This window comes from Molossus molossus, unplaced genomic scaffold, assembly GCF_014108415.1.
Source record: "Molossus molossus isolate mMolMol1 unplaced genomic scaffold, mMolMol1.p scaffold_m16_p_19, whole genome shotgun sequence".
Classification (NCBI taxonomy): Eukaryota; Metazoa; Chordata; class Mammalia; order Chiroptera; family Molossidae; genus Molossus; species Molossus molossus.
In genome coordinates, this window is record NW_023425354.1 from 12,505,903 (window position 1) to 12,528,571 (window position 22,669).

Genomic DNA, 22,669 nt, shown 5'->3' on the forward strand with positions numbered 1-22,669 from the left:
CGGAAGACCAGCGTCACCGCCGGCTCTCTACTCAGATGGAAAATTTTTATTTTTGCAGTGTGGGGTTCGCTACTTAGTTTTTCTTTAATTCCTCACCTGAAGATATTTTTCTACTTATTATCAGATAGAGTGGGAGGGAGGGAAAGAGAGAGAGGAGAGAAACAGCAACGTGATAGAGCCACATTAACTGGCTGCCTCCCGCACGGCCCCTACCAGGGACAAACGGCAACTGAGGCACGTGCCCTTGACTGGAACCGAACCCGTGACTCATTGGTCCACAGGCCAACGCTCTAACCGCTGAGCCAAATTGGCCAGGGCTCACTACTGTACTTAGTTTTAATATAGCTGTGAGAAATTAAGTTTATTTTTATTTTTATTGTTAATCCTCATCTGAGTATATTTCTTCCATTGATTTTTTTTTTTTTTTAGAGAGGAAGGGAGGGATGGAGAGAGAGAGAGAGAGAGAAACATCAGTGTGAGAGAGACACATTGATTGGTTGCCTTCCACGTGTACCCCAACCAGAGCCAGGAATCGAACCTGCAACGCAGGTATCTGCCCTTGACCAGGAATTGAACCCTCAACTCTTCAGTACAGGTGCCGACGCTCTAACCGCTGAGCCACACTGGCCAGGGCAAAATTTGTTTTTTAAAAGTGATTTTTCTGAAGAAAAGCTCAGGCCTACCCACAGGTACCTTTATTCAGGCACTTCGTCTTAGGGACCTCAGCCTTCAGAGGAGGGTTGTATTCATGGTGTCTGATCAGACTGCTTTAGCAGGCAGCACACACAGAGCAGAACCGCTGTGGAAGATAACATGGCATTGCCTACTCAGACGGAGATAAACATACCCCACCCATTCCTACACATATTCAACATAAGTGCATGCTCATGGGAACCAGGAGACCTGTCCTTAGCCTAACAGTAGTCAGAGCCCCATTCTTTGTAACCACCTCAAACTAAAAACCACCCAAATGTCCCATGAGAGAGGAGTTAAGCTGGAGAGATGGGGTTGTGACTGAGGAGGTCTGCAGAGGATTTCTGGGCTGCTGCTGCTATTTCATCACTAATGTTCACTTGATATACTTTATTAAGCTACATATATATTTTTATGCATTTCCATATATTGTGTGCTCTACTTCACGACAAAAAATGTTTAAAGAATTGGTGGGTTTGAACAAGAACTAAAGTGCTTCTGCAGCCGCAGCCACTGAGGAACAATGGTCATGGCTCTGCGCTACTCGATGGCCGTGGCCCTCAACAAGGGCCACAAGGGTGCATGGAAGGCCTTACCTCGGACTCTGCTTTCAGGGCTGGCCCAGGATAAGATAGTGTACCTGCCCTTGACTAGGAATTGAACCCTCAACTCTTCAGTACAGGTGCCAATAAAATAGTGTATTTGAAGGTACTAGAAAACAGCACTGGGAAATCGCCCCCTGGGTGCATGGCAAGGACTCCGTTGTGGGTGGTCAGGGGAGTGGTGCTAACCCTTACACACCACAGCTTCACAATTACTAAGACTTTCCACCGCAGAGGTAGGTAATGAGCGCTGGGTTCCAGCACTTGGAAGACATGGCAATGGTAATTATATGGACTGCGGAGTTGGTTGGCTTTTACTAACTGCTTCAGAAGCTTTGCAAGGGGAAAATGAGAGGCTGTCGATTGAGGGCACGCTGTGAAACCCAGCGGCATCCTTCACTTCAAGACCTTGAAAGATCTTTAAAAAAAAATTGTTTTTTCTTCCATTGATGTTAGCGAGAGAGGAAGGGAGAGGGAGATAGAAACATCGATGAGAGACAACATTGACTGGCTGCCTCCTGCATGCTCCCCACTGGGGGTTGGGCCCACAATCTGGGCATGTGCCCTGACCGGGAATTGAACTGGTGACCTCTTGGTGTAGGTCGACACTCAACCACTGAGCCACACCGGCCAAGCAGACCCTGAAAGATTTTAATAGGATTTAATCCATCACTAGTATAGTTGCTCATTTGCTAGCCCCTCCCTGTCCCTTGTGTTGGTTTGTTTTCTATTTCCCTCTCACTGGGCTCTCCTGCTCCCTGGGATCACCTCCCATATGAACAACCAGCACCCAAGTTCTTGTCTCAGCTCTGCTTTTAGGAAGGAGCTCAGGTTAAGACATGAAGAAGCCAGGGGTGACCCAATCACCAAGTGTATGACGTCAAAGACTTCAAAGTTTCTAAGGGGAGCAGCCCACCAGTATGACTCAGAGTAAACATCATCATACTACAAAGAGCTAGCTTTTTTTGAGCTTATTATATGCCTGGCCCTGCTCCAAACCCTTTACATTCGTCCCCTGAATTAACTCTCACAGCAGCTCTGTGGCATAGGTGTTATTTCTCTCTCATTTGTCCCCTGTAGTAGGCTGAATACCAGCTCCCCAAAATCATACGTCCACGTCCTAACTCCTGGAAGCTGTGTATATCACCTTATTTGGTAAAAGGGGCTTTGCAGATGATATTAGGTTTAGGATCTTGAGATATGGTCATCCTGGATTATCCAGGTGGTTCCTAAATCTTTGACCGGCAGAGGAAGAGAGGGCTGTGTGAAGCCAGAGGCAGAGGTTGGGGTGATGCTGCCACGAGGAACAGGAAGAAGCAGGACGGATTCTCCCACAGAGCCTTTGGAGGGAGTGTGGGCCTGCTGACACCTTGCTTTTGGATTTCTGGCCTCCAGAACTGTGAGAAAAGAAGTTTCTATTGTTTTAATCCACCAGTTGATGATACTTTGTTACCACCATCCCACAAAACTAATCCATTCTCTTCTCTCCTGCAACCTAACTCTGGGCTGTTCCCTCCACCGAACACGGAGGGGAAATGCAGCCCCTACAGGGCACGCCTTTGACATCAGCTCACTCTTGAGGACTGAGAAAGTCCGTGAAAATCAATATAAATGTTTTTGCAGCCTCCCCAAATCGGAGAGCAAATTTTAATGGCAATGAATAATATATGTGTACTCGTCGAGTAAGCTTGCCGGCCTCTCATGGTGACTGCAGGCCCTGTTTCCTTCAGACACATCTTCAAGGTCACCGCTTCTTGTTTTAGAATTTAGGCATGGTGTTTGCTTTGTGTTCTTCTGAATCTTCAGTGGCACAGGGACAGGGAGACGGGAAAGATGACTTGTGAAAAGCGCAGTGGTCAAACAGTTATTTCTTTTTTTAAATGATGTGGAAATAGGGAGAATGGTCCGTGCCCAAAAATAGCTAAAGCATTTAAAAACTGTCACCACCTGACAAAGTTGTTGTCTGACGACAGGATTGGCAGTGCCTGACTATGCCAAAGGAACAGTGTTTCATCAGGGGGAAAAAAAAAAGTGATTCACTTTAGGTAACCAGGAGAGACATTTTAAAGTCAATCAAGTTTGCTTTGTCTTCATGTCAATCAGCTTTGTAAAAAGTATCTTGCCTTGAGGTGTAGTTTGTATCTTTAAATTTCACAAGTTGAGTTCAGCATAGACACATCGAGCTTTATCATCATTATAGGCTTCTGAAATATAAAAGAGGAAATAATTTAGTAAACTTAGAATATACATTCATAGAGTTGCTAAAAAAACATCCTATTTTAGTAGCCGGGTGGACTGACAGAACCAAGTCCTGGACTATCTCAAGTAATTTATTCTTTAAAAAATAATTTTTAAAAGTTTTTCTTTTTTTTTTAATCCTCACCCGAGGATTTTTTGTTCAGATAGAGTGGGAGGGAGAGAAAGAGAGAAACATCAGCATGAAAGGGACACATCGAGTGGTTGCTACCCACACGGCCCAATCCAGGGCCGGGGACAAACTGCAACCGAGGTACATGCCCTTAGCGGGAACCGAACCCGGGTCTCTCTGGACCACAGGCCGATGCTCTAACCGCTGAGCCAAACCGGCCAGGGCTAAAAAGTTTTTCAATTGCATTTTGCATTCAACATTAGTTTGTACTAGTTTCAGGTGTACAGCATACAGGTTAGGCAATCATACACTTTTATAAAGTGTTCCCCCCGATATTTCCAGTGCCCACCTGACACCATATATAGTTATTACAATATTACTGACTATATTCCCTACGCCGTACCTTACAGCTCCATGACTATTTTGTAACTACCAATTTGCACTTCCTAATCCCTTCACCATTTCTCAAGTAATTCTTGAAAATGTCTTAGAAGTGTCCCTGCACCCTCCTCTCTGGATGTTTTATATGATAATCTCCCTGCCCCATCCTTCCCTCTTCCCCACCCACCCATCTGATAGATTTGTTAGGAGCCGTGGTATTGGTTACTCTTTGTCTCCTGGGTGTGCATGTTGTCCCCAACCATCCCATTCTTGGGCTCCTGAAGCCCTGGAGTATGGTGGTCACGCCTCATTCAGTAGCATCTCTTGCCAGGCTGATGTAGCTCAGTGGTTGAGCATGGACCCATGCACCAAGAGGTCACCGGTTCAATTCCCGGTCAGGACACATGCCCAGGTTGTGAGCCCGATCCCCAGTGGGGGGTATGCTGGAGGAGGCCAATCAATGTTCTCTCATCAATCAATGTTCTCTCTCATCAACCTCTCCCTTCCTCTCTAAAATCAATAAGAAGAAAATATTAAAAACAAATAGCATCTTTTATTCCAAACTGTGGCTTACCATGATCTCTCGGTGTCACCTTCCGGAACATGGGGTTGGAATAGTGTATTTCCTGAGAGTGTTTGGTTTCTGGGAAAAAGACAAGGAACAGAGTTATTGGGCCTGTAAACCGACTCTCTGATCACCTGAGAGCAGTGGCTGGTCTGGCCGCCCCCGCAATGGCATGTAGCCTCTGGACTTTGCAGAGCGTGCTTACCATCTTGGGCTGAGGAGACACAGTGCCTTGGTTCCAAGCTTGGCATAGACTCCTCATCTGTAAAATGGAAACGACATCAGTTGGGAGTTGGTGCTGTTTCTGCTGCACAGGGCAGGTACATTGCTTAGCATTGCGCCTGGAACACGGCTGGCCCTCAGTGTTGACTGGGATTATTCTTGTTGGCCAAGGCTGTGGGTCTGTTTACCAGAAAGCGGCGTATGATGCCCACTTTAAGAGATGATTATAAAGGGCTTTGGGACACAGTGAGGATCATTCCAAACTGACAAAAAATTTTTTTCTGAGATATACTGTTAAGTGAATAAAAAATTGAGATGTAGAATAGCCTGTTTCTGGGACATGCTGCCACAGCTACCATTGTTTAGATGTCAGCATGTGCACAGACTGTCTGTGGAAGGGTTGTGCTTGGAAAGTGGGCCTGGGTATCAGGGGTGGGATGGAAACACTGCACTTGTGTGTCTGTACGACCTTAAAAAAAAAAGATGAAAACCTAAAACCAAGCAACCCAGTCAATCAAAATACCCAACAAAGTTCTCTTACCTGCTTGCTTTGTATGGACATTTGCATATATTCCAACTTCAGTGGATGTATTTCCATAGTCTCTCGGTGTCTTATCTCTCATAGCTTTTCCTATATAAACTAGTATAGAATTAATGACATTAAACCAATTCAGCCACGTTTTTCTCATCTCCTCTGCCAAGGAGAAGAATTCCCCGAAGTTCTGAAACAAAGAGTAAGCTGCTCCAATAGCCTAAACTGTTGTCTGTTGAAGGGAAACCATGGACTCAGCAAAGAGTCCATAGCACCCGCTTCTCCAAGCCAGGAGCCCTCCTGACTTATTTACCCAACTCTGCAAGTGACATCCTTTGTCTATCCGATTACACTTGAGATGGCCAGAGACACATTTTCTTTCCTTTGCTGAAAAGAACAGTCTGTTGCCCTGGCTGGTTTGGCTCAGCAGTAGAGCATCAGCCCATGAACCAGTGAGTCCTGGGTTCAATTCCAGCCAAGGGCATATACCTTGGTTTCAGTTTGTCCCTGGCCCTGGTTGGGGTCGTGTGGGAACAACCAGTTGGATGTGTCTCTCTCACATCAATATTTCTCTCTCTCTCTCTCTCTCTCTCTCTCTCTCTGTCCCTGCCTCTCCCTCTCTCTCTCTACCTGATGATAAAAAGAAAAATATCCTCAGGTGAGGATTAAAAAAAAAAAGAACAACCTGTCAAAAGCTTTGTAATATCTGCAAGAGATAGTAAATTACCTAGCTGAGTTCTCTTTGGCCGTAGCCGGTACTCAAGAATATTAATTCCACTTTTGCAAAACCCTGGGATTTTTGTAGGAAGGGAGACAAATTTTAAAAAGGTATGAGATGGCCCTAGCTCGTTTGGCTCAGCGGTTGGAGCGTCAGCCCGCAGTCCAGAGAGACCCGGGTTCAGTTCCCGCTAAGGGCACGTATCTCGGTTGCAGTTTGCCCCCCGCCCTGGTTAGTCGTGCGGGTGGCAACCACTCGATGTGTCGTCCCTTTCACATCAGTGCTTCTCTCTCTCTCTCCCTCCCACTCTGTCTGAACAAAAAAATGGAAACATGTCCTCGGGTAAGGATAAAAAAAGTTATGAGATGGTCTGGCCAGTGTGGCTCAGTGGTTGAGCGTCAACCCATGCACCAAGAGGTCGCCAGTTCGATTCCCGGTCAGGGCACATGCCCAGGTTGTGGGCCTGATCTCCAGTGGGGGGCATGGAGGAGGCTGCCAGTCAATGTTCTCTCTCATCAATGTTTCCATTTTTCTCTCCCTCTCCCTTCTTATCTTTCTAAAATCAATAAAGAAAAAATAAGGTGTGAGATGTCTGCCTTGGCCAGGTGGCTCAGTTGGTTGGAGCCTTGTCCAAAAGGTTGTGGGGTCAATTCCTGGTCAGGCATGTACTGGAGGCAACCAGACAATGTTTTTTTTCCCTCTCTCTCTCAAGTGAAAAAAAGAAAAAGAAAAAGAAAAAGCATATCCTCAGGTGAGTATAAAAAAAAAGTATGAGGTGTGAGGTGTGGTGTGTGCAAAAAAGAAAATAATGTATGAGATGTAAATTTTGACATCAGTTTTCAAGTTTCATGCCAACTGAGTCCCCGACTTCTCTGAATTATATCTCTCCAGAGATGGCGCAGGAGGCACAGTAGCCTAACATCTGTCACTTAATTCTCCCCAGCTGTGGCAGCTTCTGATGACCCCATTCTACAGATCAGAATGCTGAGGCTCAGGCAGGTTCACTGGTGGGTACCAGTGCTGAGACACAAACTATCTTCTGTGCAAATGTTGATATGCCTCCATACCTGTGTGCCAAATGAAAAGGCCATTTTGAAATCTTAAGTGGAGGTGGCCATAAGAAACGGACAGCGGAAGCAGCTACTAGGGATTGACACGGCACTAAAGGTGGGGCAGAGAAGAAGGCCCGTGTTTGTCTGCATGTACCTGGCGTCCTCTGAGTGGCAGACCCAGCAAGGGTGCAGAAAAATACAAGGCAAAGGCCTTGCCTTTGAGGAGCTGCAATCAGGGCTCAGGGCCAAGTGAAAACGCGGGGCCTCTTGTTAAAAATTATTAATATTTGTATACCTATATTCATGGCACACTATTCACAATAGCCCCAAAGTGGAATAACCCAAGAGCACAACACGGATGTTGAGTCCATTTTGCCAAGTGACGTAAGCCAGTTACATAAGGACAAATTCTGTGTGATTCCATTTATATGAGGTCATCCCTAGAGTAGTCAAAATGATAGAGACAGAAAGCAGAACGGTGGTGGCCCGGGCTAGAAGGGGGAAGTGTCTGGGGAGTTAGTGTCTGATGGGGACAGAGTTTCCATCTTACAAGATGAAAGTGCTGCGGATGGATCGTGGGGATGGTTCACAAAGAGAATGCGCGATGCCACAGAACTGTATACTTAACAGCAGTCAAGATGGTACATTTTATCATATCTATTTTACTGCAATTTAAAAAGTAATTTTTTTTTTTTATCCTCACCCGAGGACATTTTTCCATTTTTTGTTCAGGTAGAGTGGGAGGGAGAGAGAGGAACAGAGAGAGAGAGAGAAACATCGATGCGAAAGAAACACATCAAGTGGCTGCCACCCGCACGACTGACTGACCAGAGGACCAGGGCCGGGGACAAACTGCAACCGAGGTACGTGCCCTTAGCGGAAACCGAACCCGGGTCTCTCAGGACCGCAGGCCGACGCTCCAACCGCTGAGCCAAACCGGCCAGGGCTAAAAAGTAATTTTAAAAAGTGAAAAAAGTATTAAGAATTTCAAGACAGTGACAGCAGCAGAGCATTAAACTGAGAGCGGGCTCTTCTTGGCCCAGGCCCCGGGTGACCGCACCCGCTGCAGGCCACCAGCAGTCGGAGTGAGCAAAGCTCGGACCGGAAACCACAGCAAGTCCACCCCATTCACCTTCCCCTTTCACAGCCTCTTCTCTTATTTCTTCACATCCATTTCTGATTCCCCTTTCTCTTCCTCCTCACCCTCTCCCCTGCTGTCTGTATCCAAAACCCGTGGAAAACAATGAAAAAAGCTCCCAAAGAACTTACTTGCTTTGTACTTTGGTAGCATCCAAAATGCCAGAATTAGGGTTACGCTCAGTACCAGTAATAACACTGGAAGCAGCAGCTGCAGGCAGAGCGGACAGCTGTGGCCACCTGGAAGAAGACAGCATCCACTGAGCACAGCTTTCATTCCCAATGACACTGAAGTGTGACGTGTTCTGGAAAGGGCAGTCACGGCTGTCTCCCAAGTTAACCCATGTGCTGTGCACCCTGGTCCTGTGCTGCTGTGGACACCTGCAGTGATTGAGAGTTAACTTCTCAGTCAGTGAAGTTCTTAAAGTCATGACCGAGTGCATCTTCCACAGGGGTCACACAACAAAGGGAAACGCAGCACAGCATTTAACAGATCGATTCGTGGCCACAATGTTAGGGTCATAAGCTTCAGAATGGCCTGGCCTTTTATTGGACAAAGCCCTTAGTCATGTTGGCATAACTTGTTGAGTATTAACTACATGCCAGACACTGTGTTAAGCATTACCTTATTTGCCTTATTCGTATCACTCCCATTTTGCAAATGAGTATAGTAAGGCTCAGAGAGGTTCAGTGACTTTCTTAAGGTCACACAGCTAATAAGTGGAAGGGCTGTGATTTGTGGGCAAAAGCCTGATCCTGGAGCCTGACTCCCACAGACTGCCTCACTTGTTGGGACTTACCACCATCCTCATCTTCTGAGGATGAGGCCAGGTGAAGTGTTCAATGCCCAGGTATACATATTGTCTTTGCTAATCTAGCTTTTGTTCTATCATCCTATCTCGACCAATATCCCTTCAGAAGGAACTGGAAGACCAGGTTTGAGTCTAGAATTCTCAGACCCCTTGGATTTCTGCACTGGAACAAGGAGGCATTGGGGGGAGCCAGCCCCAGCTCTGGCCTGACCCCCTTCCCAGGCTCTCACCTGTACCCCAAGGGACATTGCATGCATGTGGACCCTCAGCCTGCCTGTCCAAATGCCATTCACACACCCCACAAAGCAGCTCCCTTACCTGGGGTCCAGGAATGCTTGGATCCTCACTGTGGTCCACCCTTGAGAGTATAAACTGGGAAAGAGACTTGTGTAGGCCCTGTTGGTGGGTTCTTATCTGATTGGGTAGGAAATTTGGGCCAGGTACGAAGAGTGTGGGATAGAGGGCCCAGGGGAGCCTATTTCTATGGCCCCCCAGGACTTCTTAGCCTGTGGGAATGTGGAAAGCTCCAGGGCACTGCCATCCAAAACACAGGGAAGAAACAGGGGCCCCTCTTGCCCCAAACTAAGGGTGGTATTGAAAGTCTAGACTCACCACGTGTTAGCAGTGAGGCAGTGAACAGCCAAGTAGGTGTTAGAAACAGCCAAAGAAGAGGCCTGGCAGCTCCCAGAGAGATGCAAATTCTAATGTGATTGCTTAGAACACGGGCAGTGGAAGGTCGAGGCAGGAAGTCTCATTACAAGATCCCTTCCTGCCACAGTGTCTAGGCTTTTCTATGTTTGTTTGTTTGTTTGTTTGTTTGTTTGTTTAATGACAGAAAGCAATCCCATCACAGTTTGTGTGGACCCTACCAAAGGAAAGGCACTTGGAAGCAAGTGGCCAAAGTGGAAAGTGGACAGGTTGAAGTTTCTGGAAGCAAATCCAGACCCTGTTGAAAGAGCTCAGGTAGCCCTTACCTGTTGAGGGCATGGTGACGGGATGACTGTATTTTGCACGGTCGGGCAGTCTGTTGTTAGCTTTACACTTATACTCTTCCCATCCTCCAGTGTTCTTCTGGATTAAAGTAAATTCAGCAGGTTCCCTTTTATACATGGAAATAACTGGTGACACAACGATGCCTTTTTCAAAGAAAGTGTAATTGATGGGCAGAGAGCCGTGGAACGAGATGCAGCGTAGGATTAGGTAATTGTTGGTTTGATTTTTAACAACAGTGATGTTCAGCACTGGAGTGGTCACCGGGTCTAGAAAAGTGAAAGTGCATGTTACAGGGGTAGGCAGATTGGCTTCACTCCTCAGTCAAACACGGATCAAACCCTTACTCTATTCCCTGGTGTGGCTCCAAAGATGAATGACACACCCTTCCTGAGAAGAATCAGAGTGCATATTGCCTTTCATCAGAATTCTTTTTATTATTATTTTTTTCTTTATTGATTTTTAAAGGGAGAGGGGGAGAGAGAGAGAAACATCGATGAGAGAGAACATTGATGGTCCGCCTCCTGCATGCCCCCCACTGGGGATTGGGCCCAAAACCTGGGCATGTGTCCTGACTGGGAATCAAACCAGTGACCTCTTGGTGCATGGGTTGACGCTCAACCACTGAGCCATATCAGCTGGGATCATCAAAATTCTTTCATCAGAATTTATAATCTCTTTATTGTTGATAATAAATCAAGAGATCTAGTTCCAAGTACGAAGATGAGAGGTGCTTTTATTCCCTATCCTTACAAGGTCATAGCGGGATTGTTTTTTAAATCAAGTCTAAAAATACCATCGTTTCCTCCAGCCAGTGTGGCTTCCTCTCTCTCTAAAGTCAATAAATAAATAAAAATACTATCTTTTCTAACTGTATTTTTATTTACAAGATTCTGCTGTATTTCCTCCCCAAAGAAGGAAGTAACCCTGATAAATAAATTCAAGAGAACTTCTCAACAGGAAATGTGTGGGTTTATTAGTTTATACCCTACTTCACGGGAGAATCCAGCTTTATGATTCATTAATAAAACAGTATTATAAGCAAGGAAGAATAGTTGTTGAATATTCATATTGTGCCAGGCCCACTACCCATGTTCTCTCATTTCATTTCACAATAGATCTACGATGTGGGTAGTATCACAACCCTTCCACAGAGGAGCCAATTGTGATTCAGAGAAGTTAAGACTTACCCAAGGTCACACAGTAAATGGCAGAGTTTAGGCCAATTTCCAAGTGGATTTTTTTACAATACCAATTTGGCACAGAAACAATGAAATACAAGGACCTAAGTATAAGTAAAATCAAAGAAAATAATTTGTTTCCTGGCTCCCCCCTCATCTGAGCAGAAATGCCTGCGGCAGCATCTTCGACAGAGCGCATCCAGCGACGGTGGCCCCAGAGAGCAGCTTTGTTTGGGAATAGCACCAGTAGGATGTTCTCCCTTTGGAACTGAAATCTATCTCCTGTAATTTTCAGGAAGGAGGAGTTGAAACATTTATGAGGAATCAGAGGGCACAAACTCCTCTCTGAGATGGGATGATGTAAACCGGACTAAGTATTAATATCTACAGTGACCGGAAAGATGTAAACTTTCCAGAGAGTTTGTACAGAACTAGTAAAGAGCATTACAGCAATATAGTAACCAGGTAAGGGAGTTGCTACTCTTCAATAAACCAGCTATATTTTTAAAATTTCAAGGAGTCCTGCCCTGGCTGGTTTGCTCAGTGGTTAGAGCGTCAGCCCGCAGACCAGAGACCCAGGTTCGGTTCCTGCTAAGGGCATGTACTCTCAAAAAAAAAAAAATACAAAAAAAACATTTCAAGGAGTCCTTTAAGGCTCATTCAGCTACCTCCTTACTATGAGACCTTTCCTAAATCCTCCAGATAGACGTGTTCTCTCCTCCTCTGCCTCCTTAGCCCTTGGTCTCACCCTCATGTTATTTTTTCTACCTGTTATCACATGATCCACTTGGATGTCTCATGGTCACCTCAAACATAACCTGTCTGAAACAACTCCAGTTAATCTGCTAGTTAATTAATCAATCAGTAGGTAGATACACATATTAAAATCCTGTTCTCTAAAATATGTATTTATTCGTGCGTTCATTCACCTTGTGGTAAGAACAGTTAACATGAGATCTTAACAAAGTTTTAAGTGCACAATACAGTATTGTTAACTATAGACACAATGTTGTACGCGATCTCTGTAACTTAACCATCTTGCGTAATGAAACTTTATACCCATCCCACATTCCCATTCTTGATTTTTCCAGGTCTCAGTAAATGGTACCACGCCTCATCGGCTGGTCACATTAGATATCTGGAAGCCATTCTTGATTCCTTCCTTACCTTCACTACCTGTGATTTCAAATCTAATCATCTAGCAAGACCTGATGTTTCTTCTTCCAAAATATATCTTGAGTCCTTCCACTTCTGTCCATCCCCACCACTGTCTGTCTCCGGGGTGACTATGTAATCTTCCGAGGCAATCCCCAACATGATCCACTCTGGCCCTGACCCACCTAGATTGGATTAACTTCCAAGATGATCAATTGGGTCATAGGCCTTGCCTGACCTGGACACCTCCCTCTCCATTTTTACCTGGAGTCACACTCCCCTTGTCTGCCCTCTAGCCATGCTGGTCTTCCCAACCAGCAGGTTCTTGCCCAAGCTGGAGCCCCTGCACAGACCACTATCCATCAGGTAGAGCCTCTTTTTCCCTGTCTCTTCACATAGCTAACTCCTCACCCTTCAGGACTTCACTTAAACATAATCTTTGACAAACCTTCCCCAACTATCCTAAGTAGATCTCTCCCCCATCCCCCACTCCTCTTCATCACTGTGCTGGTTTCATTGTCTTTATAACAACCAACACAGTTTGTGATTATGAATTTATTTATTTGGGTACTTGGGTTTTGTGTCTCCCCAACTAGACTGTAAGTTCCACCAGGGCAGGTACTAATGTATATCCGGGGGTTGGCGCATCTGGGATATCATTAAATATTTGATGAGTGAATCAATGATTCATGCATCTGTGTTCATGACTCATATCCCTGACTGGACTGGGGACAAGATGATGTCTTAGGCATCATCAAAACCCCGGCATTAGGAGGAGGGTGTCAAGGGAAAAAGGAGAAACATCTTTAACAAAAATAAATGAATTAATAAACAAACAAAAAAACCCAGTGGCAGACAACACAATGACTTGCACAGGGCAGGTACTCAATAGCTATCTGTTCATCTAACCCAAGTGAAAATAATACAGTTTTATAATCTATCAAAAACAGTTGTACAGAACAGTACAATTACTGCAAGAAATGGTAGGAAATGATTTACTTGGAAAGCAGGATGTGGGAAGATGTTATACACATCCTGGGGCAGAAAGTCTGGAAATGAAGACTTGGGTTTTTTAATTAGTTGATTTAAGGCGTCAATCATCAAGTTTATAAATCAACGAAGACTGAATGCATCCATTGCAGGGTGTAGGCCCCTGATATCCAGAGGGAGGAAATCCACACGCGCAGGGTGAGACTTGCCATGTTTTCTCACACTGAATCGCAGTGATTCAAGGGGCAATCAGACGCTTTCTCTGCAAATACGCGCCTGCCCTCCTCACCCCACTCCGCTCACTGTGCACTGACATGCTCACCCCGAGTTAAATAAACAACATTAGGCTCATACTGCCTGTCTTCTCAATTCATGTTTCCATTGTTGAGGACTGGGGCTATATCTAAAGGAATATCCAAAATTGCACAGGAAGCTGGGGTGCACCGGTTCCCCGGTGTCCAATTCCTGGCTGTTTCTGCAACACGGGTTTCTCGGCTTTTCCAAAGTTCACGTCGCGCCCCTTGCTTTTATGAAAGACCTACATTGGTTCCTGTTTTCGCGTATTTTTGCTTTTACGGAAAAGGGCGAAAAGCAAAATCAGTATTCAAGGTTCATTTTGCAGCGAGCTGTTGGAGGCTTCGCGAGCCCCTGCCACGGAGAGCGCCCCGCCGAGCCCTTCCCGGGGACCCCAGGTAGCATCTCGGCATCAGGCCGCTGGAGCTCCGAACTGGGTGAGCATCGGTCTGTGCTTCGCCTCCATTTATTTGTGCACTTGTTAGCAGGATGCGTCTTAAGGTATCAGAAAAGTCTAAGACAGCTCATAAGGCCATTACGCTTACATAAAACTGGGGTAATTAAGAGCATTTGGTATAATTTGGTAGATTATTCTGAGGGTCTGGGAATGCTCAAAAATTTTCCGTATAAATTAATGGTAATTGTTTCTTTGCTTTCTGCCATTCTGGCTCACAGAAGGCTCCACGGGGACTCTGCTTTCGGATAGGCGAGGAAACCTGAACCAGGGTACTGCCTCACATTCCCCACTGCACCCCGGGACCTTGTTTCCACGGCTTCCCCCTTCTCATTTCTTGTATAAGTATGGCCTCTATTCCATTTGTGTTCAAATTGTCCTAAAATGGTTGTTTCTAACCTCGAGTGCATGGCAGCCCCTGAAGCCTCATGCAGAAATTTGCATCTGTAGTCACACGAACACCTGTGTCTGTGTTATCTAATACGGCAGCCACCGGCCACCTGTGGCTGCTGAACACTTGAAATGTGACTAAGGAGACGAAGGAACTAAGCTTTGTATTCCGTCTAATTTTAACTAATTAGGATTTAGATTTAAATAGCCACGTGTGGCTAGTGGCTACCGTAATGGAGAGCAGAGACCCAGAGAATCACTCAAAGATTGAATCAGTAAGTCAGGACCCCTATTAGCAGCCAGGTACACTGTGCATGTATTACCTGGAAACCTCTCTCCCTCTCCCAGGAGTTTATTACCAAGGTCACCTTCATAGAGGAGCCCAATAATGCTAGGTTGTGAGAGGCTCAGGGTGGGAAGATGGGAGAGAAAAATATAGAAGTAACAAGATGCGTTTGGGCAGGAAGAACACTGGCTGACGGGGCACCTGGTAGGTGGTCCCTGCAAAGGGGAGAGGTGGGCAAAGCCTGGGGCTTTGAAGACCCTTGCTACAAAGTCCAACACTGATTCTGACTTCTTCCTTGAAGCTTCAGAGAAAAAGTCATTTTTGCCCACCTGGTGAGAACCCTAGAGTAAAGCATCTAGAAAAGATTTCAACAATTTTCCAAACTGTTGATGTAAGTAAGACTTTTTGTCTTAGGCATTCAGCCCATTATTATCTGAAATAGCCAAAGTTTTTGGAAGAGAAAGTGAAATGGAATTATTAAGAATAAAGATCTTGCTCTGGCCAGTTTGACTCAGCGATTAGAGTGTCAGCCCTTGGACCAAAGGGTCTCGGGTTCGATTCCTGGTCAAGGGCACATACCTGGATTGCAGGTTTGATCCCTGGTTCCTGTCGGGGTTGTGCAGGAGGCAACCAATTAATGTGCCTCTTTCACATCGATGTCTCTCTCTCTCTCTCTCTCTCTCTCTCCCCTTCCCTTCCACTCTATCTAAAAAAAAATCAATGGAAAAAGATTCTCAAGTGAGATTAACAACAACAACAAAAGGAGCAAAGATCTCAGTGGCATACTTTCCAGACTCTAGTGTGAGCACTTGCAAGGGGAACAGAGTCCACTGTAGGATGGGGAAGAGGCCTACAAACCCAGGGCCCGAGGAACAAGCACTGTACTTACCCATAAATGTGAAATTGAACGAGTTACTGTATTTCCAACAGTTGGAAACTTTGGCTTTGCATTTGTAGGGCCCCAAATCCTGGGCTTCTGAGATGCTTAGATTAAAAATCACAGGTTCACCTGTGCTATTCTGGGTTCTTATGTGTTTCTCACTCCGAAACAAAACATAGGTGATGTGTAGTGATTTGTTCTGGTTGGAACAGATGAGGGATACATTTTGACCCTTCATGACTTCATTTGTTTTTGAGTCCAAAGTTGGAGAAATGAATTCTGGAAAACAAAATAACGCAAGAGAAACTTTTTGTTAATGTTCCTTGATAACTCAGTGGTCACCTGGCCACATTTTGTGGATCAAGGGGGTGGAGACACCGTTCGTGGCAAACTTTCCTAAGGGACATTTCTTGCCTACACAGCCAGGCTGGCCAGTGTGTGAGGAAGCCTCAGGGCCTGCAGAGGCCCCTCCCAATGAGAGATGATGGCCTTGACAAGCTCTTTTGTCCTTGCTGTCTCTCCAGCCAGTAGGAGCCTGAAGTGGACTCTTTAAAGACTGGCTATGCTGACTTAGAAATATTAAAGTTCCAGGTTTTATGGCCAAATGTTATGTCTGGTAGCTTGTTTTGTCCATTATTTATTTTACATTTCTTATTTTGGAAAAGAAGAACTTTCAAGGTAATAGTAGAGAAGAGAATATAATGATCCCCCACAGACCTATCACCTGGCTTCAACAACGATCAACTCATGATCCATCCTGTGTTACCTGCACCCCCACCTCTTGCCATTATTTTAGAGCAAACCCTAGACCGCATGTTACTGCATCCACAAACTGGAGTATTGAGGAAGAGAAAAGCAGCCCCTGACAGCTAGGCACTGGCCTGGCTAGGAGCTGACCTGTCACTCACAACTAGAATACCAATACCAGACAAAGCCACTCTGTGACCATTTTGGATCAAGACAAAAACAAAATGACTCCATAATCATATCTGGACACAGGTAAAGACATGGACATTGTCTGAAGCACAAAAGTGGCCAAGCATCCCCCGAAACCGACCAATAAGAGTGACTGCTGTGTCCGGCCGCTGTGGTTCAGTGGTTGAGCATCAGCCCATGCACCACGAGGTTGCCGGTTCAATTCCTGGTCAGGACACATGCTCAGGTTGTGGGCCCGATCCGCACTGGGGGGCATGCAGGAGGCGGCCAATCGATGTTCTCTCTCATTAATGTTTCTAGCTCTCTCTCCCTCTCACTTCCTCTCTCTCTCTAACCAATACAGAAAAAAAAAATTTTTTAAAATAAAGAGTAACTGCTACTTGGTTATCAGTCATAGCGTTTGCTTTGTTGTTTTTGCCTTTAGACAAGAGTTAAAATACCCAACCATGTCGTCATTTCCACTTCGTAATAGGATCCACTCCAAAGCAGAGCCTGCTGCTTTGAATCTTCCTCCAAATCACCTAACACAGATCCAAATCTCATCATAAGACCTTTTTAACATCCTCTTGCTGAGACATCCCAGATACATTTTCTCCCCAAACCCAGCTTTACTCAATGACATGAGTATCCCTGGTGGTCTTTGGCTGGAGGATATTGGTAATTTGTATCTCTAAAAGATAAGGGCTCTTTTATAAATGTAACAATTATCATTAGCACATCAAAAAAAAAAAAAAAAATTAACAATATTTTATCTCTGAGTCTCAGGAAAGATACTCCAACTTCCTCCCTAAAATCATTTCATTTTAAATGGCAGGTAATGGAAAAGACTTTACTCTGGTTATTCATCTAAAAGCATAGAAAAACATATTCACGAAAACTCATGTTTAGAGCCGACCGCCCACTGTTCTGGTGAAGACAGATTTAGGACAAGGGAGTAGTAAACAAAACTTACTGTTTTTTTTTCTCATCGTCTCACGATTCAGTTCTGCTTTTAGAGTCGAAAGAGAGAAAAGAAACACAAGAAGACTCTTTTTCCACATCACAGTTCGGTTTCAAAATGCGAGTGTTTGATGTGACAGAAGAAAAAACGCTCCAGTTTGTCTGTTCATGTGGCTCCACATTCTCCCAAATGAAGTCGAAGACGAGGCCAGAGGAAGTGTAGTGGCACCACAGATGTGAGTCACTTAGAGGACCTACCTCTTCTTTTTTGACTTCCCTCTTTTTTTTTTTTTTTTGTATGTGCCCCTAGCAGGAACTGAACCTGGGACTCTCTGGTCCACAGGACTTTCCTCTTTTGACCAAGTTAAAGAGATCACAGATGTCTGCTCAAGCCTGACATAATATGACTGGTTGGTTTGACCAACCAGTGTTCCTCAATGACTTCTTGTAAGAAGAGATGTCGGTTTCTCTAACTCAGGAGGGATGGGAAGTTGAACAGTGGGGAAAAGAAAGTTAAAAATAATGACTGTTGATGGTCTTTGTGTGAACCCACCTGATCACCACTCTCTGGATTTGACCTCTATCAAAAGGAACTTCAGCCCTGGCCGGTTTGACTCAGTGGTTAAAGCGTTGGCCCGAGGACCAGAGAGTCCCGGGTTTGGTTCCCGCTAAGGGCACGTACCTCAGTTGCAGTTTGTCCCTGGCCCCGGTTGGGGTCATGTGGGTGGCAACCACTTGATGTGTCTCTCTCACATCGATGTTTCTCTCTCTCTCTTCCTCCTTCTCTCCCTCCCGCTCTATCTGAAGATAAATGCAAAAATGTCCTCGGGTGAGGATAAAAATAAATATAAGGAACTTCATGGAAGGTTGCTTTGATCTTGGGAAGCAAATATTGACAGTCTAGAGCAGACACCACAAGCATGGCATCAGAAATGCCTGATTTTATTCAATGTAGACTCCTAGCCCCTCTCTGGACTTACTGGGGATGAAACCTGGGACTCTGAATTTTAACAAGGGCCCTAGCTATCTCAGTCTCTAAATTACATCCCGGAATGTACTGCGGTTCACTTCTGCCTGACCCAGAATTCCCCTGGCTCTGTGAAGTGTATGCAGATACAACCACAGTCTGGTGTGGGGTGTGGGGAGTGCTAAGGGGCTCACCAAATGGAGGGAACTGTGACTGGGCCACTCGGGTTACTGATCTTGTTGCCGCCGAGGGCTGGCCCTGCAGGTCTCACACATTCTTGTGCGCAGATGCCCTCTCTCGGTGGAGCCAGGCCCCTCCCTGGGTACAGGATCCTCCAGAACATTATCTAACCTCTAGTATCTAGTCATCCCAGGTGTTTCTTGCTTGGCTGCTGGGGCCCAGCCTATAGTGGTCATTCATTCCCAGTCCCACACCGAGCCACGGCTGGGTCTGAGCAGAGCCAGGGCCTACTGCTGTCACCCCCACTTCCTCCCTGGCTGGCCACTACTGTCTGGAAGCAAGTCCTCTGATGTAGCCCTCAGTTTGTAAAAGGTCTTAATTCCTTTCTGACAGTCAGTTACTTCTCAGGCGCCCACTCTTCTAAAAAAGACGGCACTCAGTGATTGACGGTGATTTTCCTACTGTGGTATTGTTGGCAACTTCTTTCACTAAAGAAAAGGAAGTTTGAGCTCTGGTATGAGGATGTTGGGAGCCCTGGCTGGTGGGCTCAGTGGTTAGAGCGTTGGCCTGAAGACCAAAGGGTGGTGGGTTGGATTCCTGGTCAAGGGAACATACCTGGGTTGCAGGTTCAATCCCCCACCCCAGTCTGGGCTCATGTGGGAGGCAACCAAGCAATGTCTCTCTCTCCCCCTCCCTCCCTTCCACTCTCTCTAAAAATCAATGGAAAAAATATCCTCGAGTGAAGATTAACAATAACAGCAAAAAAGGATGACCCTGGGAAAGCCAGAATTTCTGCTCAGGCAGTTGGAGGTTTTGTTTTTGACACTTTACCAACCAGCATCTCACCCATCCTTGCCTAGGCACAGCGGTCGTGCCCCTGAGAGCGGTCGTGCCGGGGAAGACTGGGGCCTTGCAGAAAAGCTGAGGTGGCTGGGGCATTTGCGTGCGTGTGGAATTTTTCAGCTGGGAGACTTGCAGACCACAACTCGAACACAAATATAGCCAAGGACACCAGAGGAAGTGCTACTTACAGCTGTTAGTGAATGTGGCTAGGGCCACTTCAGTGAGGCCCCAGGAAAAGGAACATAATTTGTCAAAGGTTACACAATAAATCAGAAGTGACATCTGAAATGGAAAATGACAAAGTTCATCCATGGACTTGGCACATTCCTTGGGATCCAAATCATGCCGAATTCACATTGTCATGTTCCACAGTAAATCATCATATTGATAAGACTAGTAAGAAGAAATTAGTTATACAAACAGGAAAGGTGTTGTATTCCTTTTTGTTGTCTAAGAGTTTGACACTGACAATCTCATTTCATCCTTACAAAACAGTTAGGTGTTATTTAAAATATTTAACAACCTGGCTGGTGTGCCTCAGTGGATTGAGCGTCATTCCATGGACTGAGAGGTTCCGGTTTGACTCCCGGTCAGGGCACATAAGCTATATTGCAAACCTACTTAACAAGTGATATCCATTTTCCTGCAAATTATTCATGGAATCATTCTCATAATTTCCAAAATTTTGTTGATGTTTAGAAATGGTTGGTGTAGTCTTTTGAGACAGGGCTCACTGTCTGGGATGATTTGTTACGGGAGCTGCCTTGAACTTTTCCAATGAATTTCTTGAAGTATGTGGCCATTGGATAATGTGTAGTCCCAATAAATAGAAAATTTCCCTTCATGTCAATGATATTGTTGATGGTGTTAAATCCTCAACACCTGATGAACAATAACGATAAAATTTAAAAGGGTCCCAGCCTTGCCCTGGCCAGTTTGGCTCAGCGGTTAGAGCGTCGGCCTGCGGTCCAGAGAGACCCGGGTTCGGTTCCCGCTAAGGGCACGTACCTCAGTTGCAGTTTGTTCCCGGCCCTGGTTGGGTATGTGGGAGGCAGCCACTTGATGTGTCCCTTTCACATCGGTGTTTCTCTCTCTCCCTCTCTCTCCCTCCCACTCTATCTGAACAAAAAATAGAAAAATGTTCTCGGGTGAGGATGAAAAAAAGAAAAAAATCCCAGCCTTGCCCTGGCTGGTGTGCTCAGTGGTTAGAGCGTTGGCCTTTGCACCAAAGGGTTGAGGGTTCAATTCCTGGTCAAGGGCACATACCTGGGTTATAGTTCTATCCCTGGCCCAGTTGGGGTCGTGTGGGAGGCAATCAATAGATGTGTCTCTCTCACATCGATGTTTCTCTCTCTCCTTGCCTCCTTTCCACTCTCTCTAAAAATCAATGAAAAAAATATCCTCAGGTGAGGATTAACCACACACACAAACACAAAAGAAATAAATAAAATTGTCCTAGCCTTTATGATGCTGCTTGAAAATGTTCTATATCCAATATTCCTATTATCTTATATTTCTACATCATTTAATGCACTAGCTTAATTTTATTTACCCTTCCACAGAATTTTGCAAATACCACTTGGTAAAGTATACGGTTTTAATAAATATAAATGACTTTAGAATTTATTTATTTTCACTTTTGTCCTCAAGCAACAAATGTATTTTCATATAATAATTTATTTAAAAGATTATAGTTTTTCTCTTGGAATTGATACTTTATTTTGTTTTGTTGCAAGCAGCATGACATAATTTCTTCTTCTTCTTCTTTTTAAAATATTTTTTTAAATTCAATTTTTTAAGGAAGGGAAAGGGAGAGAGAGATAGAAACATTGACTAACTGTCTCCTACACACCTCCTACCCGGGTATGTGCCCTGCCCAGGAATCAAACTGGTGACCTCCTGGTGGTTAGAAGGACACTCAACCAACTGAGTCACACCAGCTGGGCTAATTTCTTCATCTTTATATAGCACCTTCCACTTTTCTTTCATTCATCAAATTCATCTTGTAAATCTAAAAGTATTAAAATCTCTGTTACAATATCACTACTTAAGGATAAAGCTCCCTAAAATGTTTCATTTTCCAAAGATTTTACTATTTCTCTTAAAATAAACATTCAAGACTTCAGAGTTTCTGCCCTGGCCGGTGTGGCTCCGGTATTTGGGCATCATCCCCTGCACCAAAAGTTTGCCAGGTCAATTCCCGGTCAGGGCACATGCCTGGGTTTCAGGTTCCATACCCAGTAGGGAGCAGGCAGGAGGTAGCCAATTGGTGTTTCTCTTTCCCTCTCCCTTAAAAAAAAAAAATTGATAAAAACATATTTAAAAAATAAAAGACTTCAGAGTTTCCAAACTCTGCAGCTGCAGTATCACAACTCTCCATGGGGTCCACGAGCCTCCCATTGATGATCTCAGTTGCCAAGCCTTGAGTCTATTACCGCTCCGCTCCCTCTAATGTTTATGTGACAAAAGATGGTAAATTAGATGTTTATCGGGAAAATACTTTCAATGATTGACACGATTCACATCTTTAATCACACCCCCTAGAGATGGAGGTTGGACACCACTGGTCTGAGGAAGGATCCTGAGCCACTGAGCCAGAGATGGAATTCTTAAGTATGTGACTTATTGGGAGAGTGATTGAAAGTGAAAGAGAGGGACTGGTGTGCAGGACGGGACAGGGGGAGAAACTAAGCAAAGATTAGGGTTTAGCTAATGCTGGCCCACTGCCTGCTCCCAGGGGGAGAGCTGGGGTGTGAGCTGGGGTGTTTGGTCCCTCTCGGGGCAAGGGAGCTGGGCCTTTACATTCCCCTCATCATTCAGTCACTGGTCATGGGCCTGGAGGGCACATACACAGATCCACCCAGAAATCTCTGAACAAGCCATCCTGCAGAGAGGATGGGCCACTCTGTCCCTAGAGGAGGGGACCAGGGCCTGCCCAACAGCACTCTCCCACCACCCAACGACAGGGTCTAGAAACAGTTTCTGAAGTCTTGGCTGAAACCCAGATTTCCTCTCTGCTCTGTTCCAGGACTCCTGCTGTGTACACAATCCAGCAAGGTTTCCATGAAACATCACTGAAGCCATATCTCCAGCACTGACAAT

General features: G+C 45.3%; 2 protein-coding genes across 4 annotated transcripts in view; one reads left to right on the top strand and one right to left on the bottom strand.

The window, feature by feature from the left end:
- POLG2 (DNA polymerase gamma 2, accessory subunit) overlaps window positions 1-11,617 on the top strand; it is a 34,814-nt gene extending 23,197 nt beyond the window's left edge. For both annotated transcript variants that reach the window (XM_036268278.1, XM_036268280.1), the window contains one exon: window positions 11,549-11,617. In XM_036268278.1, the coding sequence (XP_036124171.1) occupies window positions 11,549-11,602 (54 nt within the window). In that variant the 3' untranslated portion in view covers window positions 11,603-11,617. The remainder of the gene's footprint in view (window positions 1-11,548) is intronic.
- Window positions 1,846-17,829, bottom strand: MILR1 (mast cell immunoglobulin like receptor 1). 2 transcript variants are annotated; one of them, XM_036268286.1, is made up of 8 exons: window positions 17,591-17,829; window positions 15,712-15,981; window positions 10,057-10,341; window positions 8,403-8,510; window positions 5,373-5,462; window positions 4,815-4,871; window positions 4,619-4,687; window positions 1,846-3,499 (listed from the first exon to the last, which is right to left on the bottom strand). In XM_036268286.1, exons 1-8 carry the CDS (start codon window positions 17,676-17,678, stop codon window positions 3,447-3,449), a joined length of 1,020 nt encoding a protein of 339 aa, XP_036124179.1. In that variant the 5' UTR covers window positions 17,679-17,829; the 3' UTR covers window positions 1,846-3,446. The 2 variants fall into 2 exon arrangements, with proteins under 2 accessions (XP_036124179.1, XP_036124178.1); XM_036268285.1 differs by having other exon boundaries at window positions 5,373-5,471.
- Between the last annotated feature and the right edge of the window lie 4,840 nt (window positions 17,830-22,669).